This window comes from Mesocricetus auratus, unplaced genomic scaffold (assembly GCF_017639785.1).
Source record: "Mesocricetus auratus isolate SY011 unplaced genomic scaffold, BCM_Maur_2.0 Super-Scaffold_100025, whole genome shotgun sequence".
In the NCBI taxonomy this organism is placed as follows: domain Eukaryota; kingdom Metazoa; phylum Chordata; class Mammalia; order Rodentia; family Cricetidae; genus Mesocricetus; species Mesocricetus auratus.
The window spans coordinates 4,634,356-4,648,024 of NW_024429206.1; the positions used below are offsets into that span (position 1 = coordinate 4,634,356).

The following is a 13,669-nucleotide window of genomic DNA, read 5'->3' on the forward strand; positions in this document are numbered from 1 at the left end:
GACTCCCATTCTCTTGTAGGCCAGGTGAGAGATTGCCAGCCACACATGCCCAGGAATTACACCCTGAGCAGGGAGTGTCCCGTTCCCCATTCTAACCAGAACCAGCACCCCAGGCCCTGGCTTGTCTGTTCTGGTACAGAGAACAGCACGCTCCAGGGACTGTTGCAAAATCATTTATCTGCCTCCTCCAGGAAGCCTGTGGGGATAGCTCTGTCCAACATTATAATGATGGAGATTCCAGTGACTCTGCCCAGCCCCCATGCTGAAGACCCTGGGCACCTGGGTGGTCAACGGGGCTGCACAGACTGTGCAATATTGTCCTGTGGGGTGGAATGGCTCTACCTGCCCCACACACACACACACACACTGGATAGCCCTGGGAGCCACAGCCGTCTGGATAGCCCTGTGAGCCACAGCCGTCTGGCAGGTTTCATCCATTTTAATTTTTTGTTTTATATTGTTGCCAGGGTTTTACTACATGGCTCAGGCTGGCCTGGAACTTGTGCCAATCCTCCTGCCTCAGCCGCCCAATTGCTAGGATTACAGTCCTGTGTCCTGATGCCCAGTTTCTGCAGTGCTGAGGGTCAGCCTTCCTGCTCACTAGGCAAACACTCTACCCATGAAGCCACACCCCAGCCCTCCCTGTTTGTTTGCTTTTGGTTTTGTTTTTTTGTTTGCTTGTTTTGCCAGTAAAAGCCAATATAGTCTTTGAAATGTTTTCTCTTGACACCAAACCTTTGCTGTACTGTATGGAGGACCTTGCCCTCGGCTGGTCTATCCTTGGCTTAAGGACCATCCCTCCTGTTTTAGCTTTACAGTCAATTCATCCAGAAAGCCTTCCAGATTAAGGGACAGAGATGGATTCCATACAGACGTGAAATGTCTGAATCGTGTGTCCACCCACTAGAATGCCAACCCAGGTAGCATAACGGCCAGTTTCTTCTCTCATTCCTGGAGGTTGGAGCCCACAATCTGTCGCAGCACCTGCAAGAGAGCTGACCCTCAACAGGGGACCACACTTGGAGCCAGCATTTTCACAGGAGACAAACTAGGGCCCGATTGACAGCCAGGCATTAGCTGGCCCCCTGGTAGCACACCAAGGATGGGTCTTATTGTGGTTTGAATGTGAGAAGCCCCCACTGCACTTCATGCATTTGAATGCGTGCTCCCTAGCTGGTGACGTTGTCTGGGAAGGTTGGGGGGAGGGGCTGGGTCACTCACTGCAGGCAGACCCCTGGGCTCCATAGCCTGCTCCACTTCCTGTTTACTGCCTGCTTCGTGAGTGCCTTGTGACCAGCGGCTTCTCCTGCCACCATGCCTCCCCCACCATGCTGGGCTGTGCCCCTTGGGAATAAGACTTTCCCCCCCTGAAGTCTCTTTTGTCAGGCTGTTGCTCACAGACCCTCCCCCTCACAATCATCCTCCTGTTTCCCTGGTAACACACTGATTCCTAAGAAGGAAAGAGTGTCCCAGATGTGTCCTCCCCCGGCCCCCCCCATTAATTTCCCTAGGTTCTCTGCTGAGGCCCAGGGAAAGCTTCTCACAGGTAAAGTGACTCTGTGGATTTTCTTCTTCTTTAGTTCATTTAAATCTATTTTCAGAGAGTTTTTGGTCAAAACAAAAGGAACTTGAACTATACCTCCAATCTGGGGGGAGACATGACCAAAACTGCATTCTGAGACTGCAGGGACATATTGCGCGTTTTCATTTTTATTTTACTTATTTTCTATCTATTTATTTTTGTTTTCCAAGATAGTCTTTCTGTATGTAGCCCTGGCTGTCCTGGAACTCACTCTGTAGACCTGGGTGGCCTCAAACTCACAGAGATCCACCTGCCTCTGCCTCCTGAGTGCTGGGATTAAAAGTGTGCACCACCAGCACCCGGGTGCGGCTATAAATTTGTTGTTGTTGTTTTTCAAGACAGGGCTTCTCTGTATTGTTTTGGAGCCTGTCCTGGAACTCATTCTGTGGAGCAGACTGGCCTAGAACTCACGGAGATCCACCTGCCTCTGTCTCCTGAGTGCTGGCATTAAAGGCGTGCGCCACCAGCACCCGGCTGCGGCTCTGAATTTGTTGTTGTTGTTGTTGTTGTTTTTCAAGACAAGGCTTCTCTGTATTGCTTTGGAGGCTGTCCTGGAACTCATTCTGTAGAGCAGACTGGCCTAGAACTCACGGAGATCCACCTGCCTCTGCGTCCCTCCCAAAAGGCATGTGCCACCACCTCCCACCCACCATTGTTCTCTTGATCTCAATCCCATTGGTTAATCACCTGAATAAGAAAATGTTCCCCCCCACACACAAAGTTGGGACCCCAAGACATCTTAAAAAGATGGCTGGGTGGGGTGGGGTGGGGTGGACATGCGGCTCAGTAGGTAGTGTTTGTGAGCCCTGGGTTTGATCCCCAGGTCTGGGATGATGCTTCAGTACCATCCTTGTAGGATTCTGGATGGAGGCAGTGGGGTCAGAAATTCAAGGTTATCCTCAGCTTTGAAGAGAATCCAAGGCAAGCCTGGGCTAAGTGAGGCTGTGCTCAAAATAAAATTAAGTGAGATAAGCACTCATATAACCAAACTGCCCCACCGTGCTGAGGCTCAGGGACCCTCACGGATGAGCCTGTCCACTGGCTGGGTTCCTAGCTGGAAGCCTGACTCCCCAAACCGACGCTCAGGCATACCCCCTCTCTGTACCTGAGAGCTCTAACTGACCAACTCCGACCCTCTCCCTGCCACACTCCTCCTCCAGGCAGCCTGCCCGCCCTGGTTCTTTCTCTCAAACTCCTATAAAATTGTCTACAAGTTTCCTTCTAAGTCCACTTTGGAGCATTTTTATCTATGACACTAAAAACCTACAACGAGGACCCCGAGTTCCCCAGTAAGAATGGTACTACTGAGATTAGCGGTGTGCCAAGCCGGGTGACTCTTCAGTGAGAGCCACAACCCTGTAAGAGGTGATGCCCCTTCAGAGATGCAGGCAGATGAGGGAGCTGAAGAACAGAGAAAGCACATAAATGGCTCAAAGTCGCGCAGCAAATTCAGGCTGGCAAACTTTTGCACATGCTCGGGACTTACTGGGGATTTGATGCCAGCCCGACAAGAAGGAAGGAAGAGAGACTTGGAGTAAAGGAATGGGAACAATCACAGGAAATGCCTTGCGAGGTTGGCCAAACATCAGCCTGAAGCTCCCTGCCCTGGCAGGAGTCCAGAGCCGCCCCGGGAATCAGCCCACGGCAGGAACGTGGGGCGAGAGCGCCCTCTGCTGGCATCCGTAGCCACTGGCTTCCTGTGGAGCCAGGAGAACGCAGGGAGTCACAGCCTGTGTCCCAAGCTAGGTCTGGCCACCCATCTTCAATTAGTCAATTAAAAGAGCCAACTTAATTGTAGAAAGAAGAAAAAAAAAAGGAAATTTATTCAGTGACCGCTTTGGGAAGAGGGACAAAGAGAGGCAAGTTCATCCCTCTTGCAAAATGATTAACCCAACTGGGCTTGTGGACGGTTTATACCCTTTCATGGAGGTTGGGGAGAGTCACAGGACCCTAGCCTGAGTATCCTGCAACTCCAACTCTGCCCTAACTGCACATAAATCCTGGAAAGGGCTAGAGTGAATAGGTCATGGAAGACTAGGGAGACTGGATCCGCCTATGCAGCTACAGGGAAGCCCACATCTCTGCTGGGTAAGGACTTTCCAGTGCAACCTTTTACCGGAGCACCCACCCCCTGTAGGTACCTAACCAAGTATGTTCTTTAAGGGAGTCCAATAAATTCACTGGAACCTCAGGAGGAAGATAGATGCTGTTTATGTCTCCCCCTGGGAAGGAATTTTACTAACACCATTTTTTGGTCCTGGAGTGCAAACTAACTTTGACTAATGGACGAAAGACATGCATGTCTAAGCAGTGCCTGTCATGCTGTCTGTCTCTCTCACCGTTGACCGGTTCATGTGTGGGCTTCAGTCTCATCCTACTGTGTAGTTGTTAGAACTGCTGGAATCTCATTATTTATTATTATTGTTATTATTATTATTAGCTTTTTCAAGACAGGGTCACCATCAGGCCATGTCACTGGTGACTGAGCCAGCCAAGTTGGGGTGCCAGCGTATTTACCCAGGAGAGGCCAGCAAGGACAGGCCAGCCGAGACTGGGCTGATCTGCCGGGTGTTCCTGGGAGGACAGCTAGTAATGGCAGATCTGGGACCCAAAGGTTTCCAGTGCCTTCTACAAACATCGATTTCAGGAAAGGAAGTTGGATACATGAGTGAGGAAACAGGAATTCACCTCAGGAGTCCCAGGGTCCTGCCGCTGGAGCAGCCCTCATCAAAGCTACACACTGGACGTCTGAGGTCGTGCTTCCTTGACTGGGGGGAAACAGACTGCTTTGATGATGCCAACGGGCGTGCACAGCTCTGCCATATGAGTGTTTCCTGAGCGTGAGTGTGACACCTCGTGAGAGGCTAATTAACTGAGGTTTATTTCCCTGGAGTGAACTATGCCCTAAGCTTCACCACAGAATTCCAGTCACGTGCGTCTGAACAATTCCTTATTTCTGTTTGAGCCATAGTTTTCAGGTGCACTTTCATCATTTAGAACAAAGACAAGGTTCGAGCACCATATTTAATAATTTCCAAGCCTTCTCTTGCCCAAGAAGCCCCCTCCCCTTCCCCCATCCTACTTGGGGCCGGAGTTCCCCTCTTGGTCCCACCCATCAGCCAGCACAGAGTGGAAAGCTATTGACTTCAGAAACCAGGAAGGAAAGTGCACTTGTGTATACACTCCCTTCTCAGACCAGTTCCTCATGTGACCCTGCTTTGCTCACCAACCCGAATGTGATCGTTAAAGGGAAAGAGACCTTTTAAAAGCTCACAGACTTATGTTTCAGGCCACGGTGAGAAGGTAACCTTGGAGAGGCCCGACCTAAGGTGTGGGGCCCTGGACAGAAGGGCTATCTGAGGTGAGGAGAGGGGAAGGAGCTGGGCTGGCCCCAGGCATCACTTAGGACCCCCGGCAGGTTTTGGGGCTCTGCCACAGGAACTGTGAAGTAGCAGGCACACACACACACACTTGTGTGCTTGTTTCTATACGTGGTCTGGAGCCTGAATGCAGGACGCAGCCACAGTTTTAAATCATCTTTGCAAAGGAACCCACACCTCCAAATGTTAAGCGCCTCTGCGAGTGCCTGTCTTTGCAATTGGAGACACTGAGACCTTGAACCATTGCATCATTTGTCCCAGATGACACAGCCAGCAGGCCTGGCTGAGACAGGTCCTATCGAAAAGAGTCCCACATCTGGAAGGACCCCATCCTGGCAGCCCGGTGCCCTTCCTCGGGGCTTTGTCCCATGCAGCTCTGCCAAGCATATGGTTCAATGGCCACAGCCTGCTGCTCAGCCACTACTTCCTCTGACCCAGGTCCAGATTCAGACTCTCCTAATGCCACGCTACCATCGCATCCGTGTCCCCACCCCCCCATTGCCACCACCACTTTCTTTCATACTCCAAGTCCATACCCTCAGCAAATCTGGTTCAGTTGACCTTTCACCTTCAGGGTTGCTGCATAGCTTGACCACTCTGTCCAGACTGGAGCTCCACCCCCCCCAAGCCCCTTTCCTCTGCATTCCACCCGCTCATATGGCCTCTGCTTCTGCAGATGTGCCAACATATGCTTGTCTCAGGGCCGTTGCGCCTGCTCCACAGTCAGCCTGCAGGGTCCCCCAGCCCCACCTCCCACACAGCTCCCCATCACCACCTTTAGGTCAGACTTAGCTTTTTCATGAGCTTTGTAAGCCTTTTCCACACAGGCTACTTCCCTACCCCATGACTTCCTATGGCACTGTCTCACACCCGCTTTATATATTGACTTATTTCCTCTCTTCCCCAGTCAGGGGCAGGATCCGTGGGAGAGAGGCTGTGGCTGACTTGTTCGATGTTCAGTTCCTATACCCTGAATAGACCCTGGGATGTACAAGATGCTTAATAACTATGGGATGGATGGAAGGATAGCTGCATGCATGCATGGGTGCATTGGATAGGTGCATGAATGGATGGGTGGATGGATGGATGGCTAGCTGCATGTGTGAGTGGATCCATTGGATAGGTACACGAGCAGATGGATGGATGGATGGATGGATGGATGGATGGATGGATGGATGGATGGATAAGTGGATACAGAGTCCACATTATGGCCCTGTCTTGCTTATATGACCCTAAACTCCTTGAAGAAACAGATTATGTCATATTCTCCATTGAGATTGAGGGGCAGGGGTCACTGTGGGCTCAGGACTTAATAGTTAAAGCAATGGCCGGGTGGTGGTGGCGCACGCCTTTAATCCCAGCACTCGGGAGGCAGAGGCAGGCAGATCTCTGTGAGTTCGAGGCCGGGCTGGACCGACAGCCTCCAAAACAATGCAGAGAAACCCTGTCTCGTAAAAACCAAAAAAAAAAAATAGTTAAAGCAATGGGGTCCAAACACCTTCAGTATCTAGACAAGGACATCCAAGTCCAGAGAAGAATATGACTTAGCTTCACAAAGGAAGTCCCCAGCTATCACTTCCATGCCCTTCTTCCCTCCTGAGATTGTTGGGGATAGACCTTGGTTCTTGGATCATCTTTGTTCCCTGACTGGAGCTGGTGGAACAGTTGCTGATGCCCTAACTGTGGCAAAATCTGGAGGCCACCTGCTCTAAAGCCTTAGTATCTCCAGGAGCTTTGGACTGAGAGACAGGAGCCAGCTCTCTAAATTTGAGTCTGAGCCTCAACTTTACACCTGTAGATAGAACCGCATCACTCACCAGGTGCTAGCCCACCAGGGCCAGCAGGATGGCTCAGTCGGTGAAGATGATCACTGGCAAGCCTGCTAACCTGAGTTTTACCACTGGGCTCACAGAGTGTAAGGAGGGAATCATTTCGCTTAAGTTGTCCTCTGACCTCCACATACACACTGGGACACCCACTTCGCATACACATAATTGTCTTTTGTTTGTTTGTTTGTTTGCTTTCACTAAATTGAAAAGTCAGATCTAGATAGAGCCTGTTTCATTCAGGCTCCCTGTAGGTGGACACCGGTAACTGGAGCCTGGCAGAATGTGCTTTGAGGCTGTAGGGCCTCGCTTAGCTTTCTGGGCATCTGTTCAGTAGCTGTGATTTTTCCAAGATGACACTGAGGCTGATCTAGTTGTTTCAAGGACCGAGAAACACCAGAGTGCCCTGGGACAGTGGGTGATGGGGCTGCAGGGCTCCACTCCCAGTCTCTTGATCTGAAATTACACCCCTGAGGTCAGCTGACCCATGGGAAGTGTGGGTTTTGGTGAAAGGGGAAAAATAAGTCCTTTGTCACCCAAGGGATGATGCCTCACGTGCTGGCTAGGAACCTCAGACAGAGTCCTAATCCCAGTGTGAAACTCTCTCACAACTGGACCGTGCCCTTCTGCTCAGGCCGATTTCTCCCCATCCCCACAGACGTCTCCCCTTCCACTTGCCAGGATCGAGACACACCCCTGAGCCCAGATGTCCAGCTCCTCCGCATCACGCGCTCTGGGATCTGTATGCTTCTTATACACGTGGAGAAACTATAACCTGCAGCTGTGACCATCTTGAACTGGATCCCAGGTGAGAGGCTAGGATTCCCTGCCATGTTTAAGTACTGACTGGGCTCTGAGAATCCCCCAAGTCGTACAGCTGCATCCTCAGGACATCTGCCATCAGAGGGGAGCCAGCTCTGACTTACCTACCCCTGAGAGAGCTTGAACAGGCTCCCCTGCCACCGCCAGCAGGGTGAGACTTCTTCCAGAAGACATCCTTTGTCACTTAGGTAAGGCTCTACTTCAACCCCCTTGCTGTTTTGCTTTTAATTTAATTTTGCTTTTCTTTAGAAAACAGGCCACGATTGGGGTGTACTCCTCACGGCTTCCCTGCCTGGAAACTAAATCCTAAAAGTCCTGTGTTGATGGTGTCTGGAGGTGAGGCCACCGGGAGGTCAAGGTGGGCCAGTGAGGCCAGGAGGGTGGGGCCCCAGGATGGTTGGTTAGCGGCTTTGTGAGAAGAGGAAGGGAGAGCCCAGTCAGTAAGTGCTTATGTGCAAGCTGAAGGACCTGATAGCCCCAGAACCCATGTAAAACATCCAGGTGTTGCTGAGTATGGGCACATACCTTTAATCCCAGCAGAGGCAGAGGCAGAGGCAGAGGCAGAGGCAGAGGCAGAGGCAGAGGCAGAGGCAGAGGCAGAGGCAGAGGCAGAGGCAGAGGCAGAGGCAGAGGCAGACCTACCACTGAGTTGAGGCCAGCCTTATTTGCATATAGAGTTCAGTACAGTCAGACCCTGCCTCAAAAAATGAACAAAGAAAAAACAGGTATAGTGTATGCTTGTAATCCCAGCACTAGGAAGGCAGACCTAGTGGGTAGACCCTAGGGCTCAGTAACCAGCCAACTTAATGAACAAGCTCCAGGCTCCAGGGAGAGATCCTGCCTCAAAAAGAAAGAAGAAAGAAGGAAGAGAGAAAGAGAGAAAGAGAGAAAGAAAGAAAGAAAGAAAGGAAGGAAGGAAGGAAGGAAGGAAGGAAGGAAGGAAGGAAGGGGGAAAAGGTGAATATTCCTGAGGAATTACACCTGAGTCTTACCTCTGGTCTCCGTATGCATGTATGCATGTGCCTACATGTTCATGCATGCCCACATATACATATACACACATGCACACCATAAAACAATGAAGGAGGAGGAGATGATGATGACGAAGATGAAGGAGAAGAAGAAGAAGGAAGGAAGGAAGGAGGAAGAGGAGGAGGAAGGAAGGAAAAGAGAAAGAAGAGGAGGAGGGAAGGGGAGGAGGGAGGTAGACTGGACATCTTGCCACAGGGTGCTCCTGGTCTTCCCAGTCCCCAACATCATGAATCAAATGACTATATATATATATATATGTATATATATATACATATATATATATGACTCAGTCTGCAATATTGTATTATAGCAACAGAAGGTGAACTGAGACAATGATGAAGTCTAGCAGACTTCAAAAGCCATGGGTCCACATCCCCAAATTCTCACAAGAATCCTGCTGGAGACTGAACATCTCCCATAGTTCCTAGCATGGAATGCTCACCTCCACATGAAGGTATGAGGAGATGGGGCTCTTGGTAGCAACAAGAGTCAACCTGGAAACAATGCTATCCAGACGGAATCCACAGGCTCCCAAGAACTTCAGAAGCAAACGCCTCCTGCACCAGCTGCCAAAACTCCACCAAATCCTAGTTCACCCCAAACAATGGACAAGTCCCAAGCCCTCCACAGAGGAGTTAACTGGTGGGACAGAGACCCAGCCTGGAGGCACGGGACTTCAGGGACGCCACTCTGCTGGACAGCCTGGAGGTACGGGACTTCAGGGATGCCACTCTGCTGGACAGGGCTGTTCTTTTGGACAAGGGAGACATTTTCTTGTTGTGATCAACTACCTGACTAAAGGCAATTTGAAAAAGAATGGGTTTATTCTGGCTCCCAGTTTGAGGGTGCAAGTGTTCATGGTGGCAGGGAGGGGCACGGTGGCAGGAGCGGCCAGCTGCAGTAGGAGGTGGAGAACCATGAAGCCTGCTGCTTAGCTCACTTCCTCATTTCTCTCTCTCTCTCTTTGTTTTTTGAGACAGGGTTTCTCTGTGTAGCCCTGGCTGTCCTGGAACTAGCTCTGTAGATCAGGCTGGCCTTGAACTCAGAGATCTGTCTGCTTCTGCTTCCCAAGTGCTGGGATTCAAGGTGTGCACCACCACCTGGCTTCACTTTCTCATTTTTATTCAGCCTAGGACCCCAGCTTCATGTCACCCATGTTCAGGATGGGTCTTCCTAATCTAGATTACCCCTCATGGAGACTTGTTGATTCTGGATCTTGTCAGATTGACAGGAGACCTGGGTTGAGAAAGGCATGAATGCGTGAGTGTGTGAGTGGATGGGGCCTGGTGTGTCCCTGGGTCACCTCACTGTACCCTCTTCACCTCTCCCCTTGTCTTGATCCATTAGGTCAGCCACACTCCTAATGGAGGTCGGTGTGCGGGCTGCTCTAGGGCTGTCCCTCACAGGCATGTCTGGCCTTGGCCTCATCTCCCCTGCCTGGTTCCAGAGCCCATCCTTCTCCTACGGTGTCTTTGCATACTGCTCCTGGCCACAGGGTGACCACTGGAACCAGAGCTGTGCGACCTTTGGGTCCCTGAAGGACATGCCAGGCTTGGCCTGGAAGGTGAGACACAGTTCTTCCGGGGCTGCTAGCTCCTGAAAAATGGGTTCTGGGAGTCCTTAGCTTACACCATTTGTCCCAGTGACTGAGCACACAGGTTCTTAAGCCCAGAAACTATCAGGAACACCCCCAAAGAACTTGGCAGGTCCTGGGCTACACCTCAGAGTTTTGGGCTCTGCTGGCATCAGGCAGGGCATGGCTCTGTGTGGAGGCAACTCTTAGCCCTCAGAGAACCTTTGTGCAAGCGAGGAAAATTCACCTTCTTCAAGACACCATACTCTCTGGGCAGTGGTTCATGCTTTTAATCCCTGCACTGGGGAGGCAGAGGTAGGTGGATATTTGTGAGTTTGAAGCCAGTCTGGTCTACAGAGCGGGTTCCAGGACAGTCAGAGCTACACAGAGAAACCCTGTCTTGAAAAAAAACAAAACAAAGCATCATACTGCCCCCTGCTAGGAAATCACCGTTGTCAGTAAGCAAACCCGTGGTGGTTCTGCAATGTACAACTCTCACACCCTGATCTGCAAAGTGCAACTCGAACACCCCGACTTGACTTTGCCCTAAGCACTGCTGGGTTTTAACAAATGAAAGATGAAGTGTTCGGGTCTTTATGGTTATGCCTGTCATGGAGATCAGCAGGTGGGGGGGGGAGGGGGGTGAAGAGCAGGTACTTAGTCCAGCACCAAAGAGAAAGATTATACAGCCTTTAAAACTGATCACAAAGGTGGCATTGCAGAGTAGTGGCTTCTCTTAGTGATCCTGGCAAGTGCTTAGTAAGGATAGGATGTAGTGGTTCATTGACCTGATTAGCTGTGTGTCTCAAGGCATAGGTCTTACAGTCTCTGGATCTCTGTTTGTTGGTGGGGGAAGTGGGGCTATAACAACACATGGCTGTTGGGAACCTCTCGGGAACTCACTAGGCAATAGGCAGAGTGATTGCCATGTACCGAATCCTATCCCCCTTTCTTCTCCCCCAAAGGTCTCAGCTGCGATGCTTCTGGAAGGCTGGGTCCTGCTGGCCATTAGTGCTCTTCTTCTTTTGGCCTGGGCACTAGCCCCAAGAAGGCTGTATCCCTGGAGGGGCTCTGCTACAACATCCATGGTGCAGGCAGCAGCAGGTAGATCTTGGAGGTGAACCCCGGGGTTGTGAACTACTTCCCGTCCTTTATGGGACTCGGGGACAAGAGGACACACGATGTTGACACCCACACCTGACCTTAGCTGACCTAGTCCTGTCTGCCCCTACATTTCTTAGCTGACCTAGTCCTGTCTACCCCTACATTTCTCTTTGGTCCATCCACTCTGTACCGTGTTTACCAGTGCTACCATTGCACACTTGGATAGGCTGTGCACTGCCCAAGGATGCTGAACCAAGAGCTAAGAAGATGCTGGGTCTAGTCCTCACTTCACTTCTGTTTCAGTGGAGGAGGGTTGCTCTCTCTAGTTCACTGGGAGTCTCTGGGTGAGGTGGCCTGAGCCCCACAGTGGCTCTCACCTAGTTCACCCTCCACCCCTCTCACCCAAGTCAGAATAACAAGGACCCAGCTCACTCTTCCTCTCCTGCCCTGGCACACAGGTCCCCCCACCTCCCATCCCCCATCCTCACCCTCCCCACCCATCCCCGCAACTCCTTCACTCACAGACAGGCCCAGCTGAGGGAAACCAGATCCAACCAGCTGACTGGCTTATTCCCCTTCCAAGGGCTTCCCATGGCAGGCAGAGGGAAACCCAAGTCTCTCTCTCCTGCCTCAGCCCTCCCTGTCCTGGTCTCACCTCTCCAGCTGCCTATTCTCCTCTCTGCGGCTGTAATCCCACACTTACCACCAGTCTCCTCCCCTCTCTGCAGGGATCTGCTTGGACCTTACTTCTGAGCTTCAAACTGCTTTCTCCTTCTCAGTAGGAGGACCCCCCATGGTGTTGGCTCCTTTTGTATTTCTAGCCTTACCATACCTCCAAAGAGCTTCTTTTGCCTTCATTTTTTTAATAGATTCTTGATCTTTATAGAGTCGGTGGAAAGAATACACCTAGATACAAAGCTCCCCAGGAATCTGCATTTTGACACCCCAGGATTCTACTCTGATGTACTGGTGGTGACAAATTGAGCAGAAACAAAATATCACTCTCTGCAGGGGCTCTTTCCTGGGGCTGGATTTTAAACCAAACATTAGCAAAGCACAGTGCTGAAACTCTGAAAAACAATTTGGGCATAGTGTGTGTGTGTGTGTGTGTGTGTGTGTGTGTGTGTGTGTGTGTGTGTGTGTGTACAGGAGGATGTGTAGGTGAGTGGATGGGTAGTTGGGAAGGTAGGTATATGAGTAGATAGGTAGATGGTTGGATGAGTGGATGGATGGATGGATGGATGGATGGATGGATGGATGGTTCGATGAGAGGATGGATGGTTCGATGAGAGGATGGATGGTTAGGTGGCTGAATGGATAGGTAGGTGCATGGAAGGATAGATGAACTGATGGTTGGATGGGTTGGTGGATAGGTGGATGGATATGTAGTGTTGGTAGGTGTGGCAGTGTGCTGGTTAAGTCCTGGGATGATAGATAATCCCAGAAGCTTTTGCCCAAATACTGAATTTCCTTTTCTGCTGCCCCCAGCAACCTCCACCCTTGTAGGTCTGCTGGTTTTTCCAGTCACTCTGGAAAAGTGTCCAAAGAAGTCTGTGAAGGTTCCTCCACATACTACAGCGGAACATGCCAGCTAAGCTGGGGCTATTCCATTACCATCCTCAATGTGGTCCTGACCAGTCTGCTTGTTGTCATTGGATGGCCTCGAATGAGCACAGTCCAGAGGACAGCTACCCTATCCTCTAGTGACACTTGGGGAATCTCCCTTGTGTCAGAATAAGCAAATGACCATCACCCAGGAAAAGAGAAAGACAATCAGGAACTATCTACTCTACAGTCATATGAAATTGTTACGCACACAGGTTCAAATCTCACTTCTTCTGCTTCCATGTTGTGTGACCTCAGGCATATCACTTGCCCTTTCTGGACTAATCTATTACTGGGTAAATTGGAGGTTGGCATAATGCCTGCTTTATGGAGGGGGTTGTTATGAAGGACTTTGATTTGCCTTATGTAAACGGAGCATGTTGTCCATGTCTGGCACAGAGAGCTCAGCAAACATTTGTTGTCACCGTGTCCCTGACTCACAGAACTAAGGGAACTAGGGTGGGAATTAAATATATGGATAGAAAGTCCACAAAGCAACCCTAGAAAGATATCAGTCTATTCCAATTCTTTGCTTTAGTTGTTTATTTGTTTTGAGACAGGGTCTCATTATGTTGCCCTGATTGTCCTGGAACTCTCTACATAGACCAGGCTGGCCTCAAAGTCACAGAGATCTGCCTGCCTCTGCCTTCCAAGTACTGGGATCAAAAGCATGTGCCACCATACCAATCTAATCTTACACTCTTTCCACAGGCAAAACATGGTTTCTGTCTTCCCTTATAATCCC

The 13,669-nt window shown here is 50.6% G+C and overlaps 1 protein-coding gene across 1 annotated transcript; it reads left to right on the top strand.

Annotated features, from left to right (window-relative positions):
• The first annotated feature begins 4,805 nt into the window (after positions 1–4,805).
• Tmem211 (transmembrane protein 211) lies at positions 4,806–13,422 on the top strand. The gene is given in 9 exon segments (XM_040731186.1): positions 4,806–4,943; positions 7,447–7,596; positions 7,860–7,946; positions 8,953–9,096; positions 9,170–9,350; positions 9,990–10,206; positions 11,181–11,319; positions 12,808–12,855; positions 12,858–13,422. Coding segments are annotated over 6 exon segments (810 nt in total). The 5' UTR covers positions 4,806–4,943; positions 7,447–7,596; positions 7,860–7,946; positions 8,953–9,071; the 3' UTR covers positions 13,058–13,422.
• Positions 13,423–13,669: the final 247 nt, after the last annotated feature.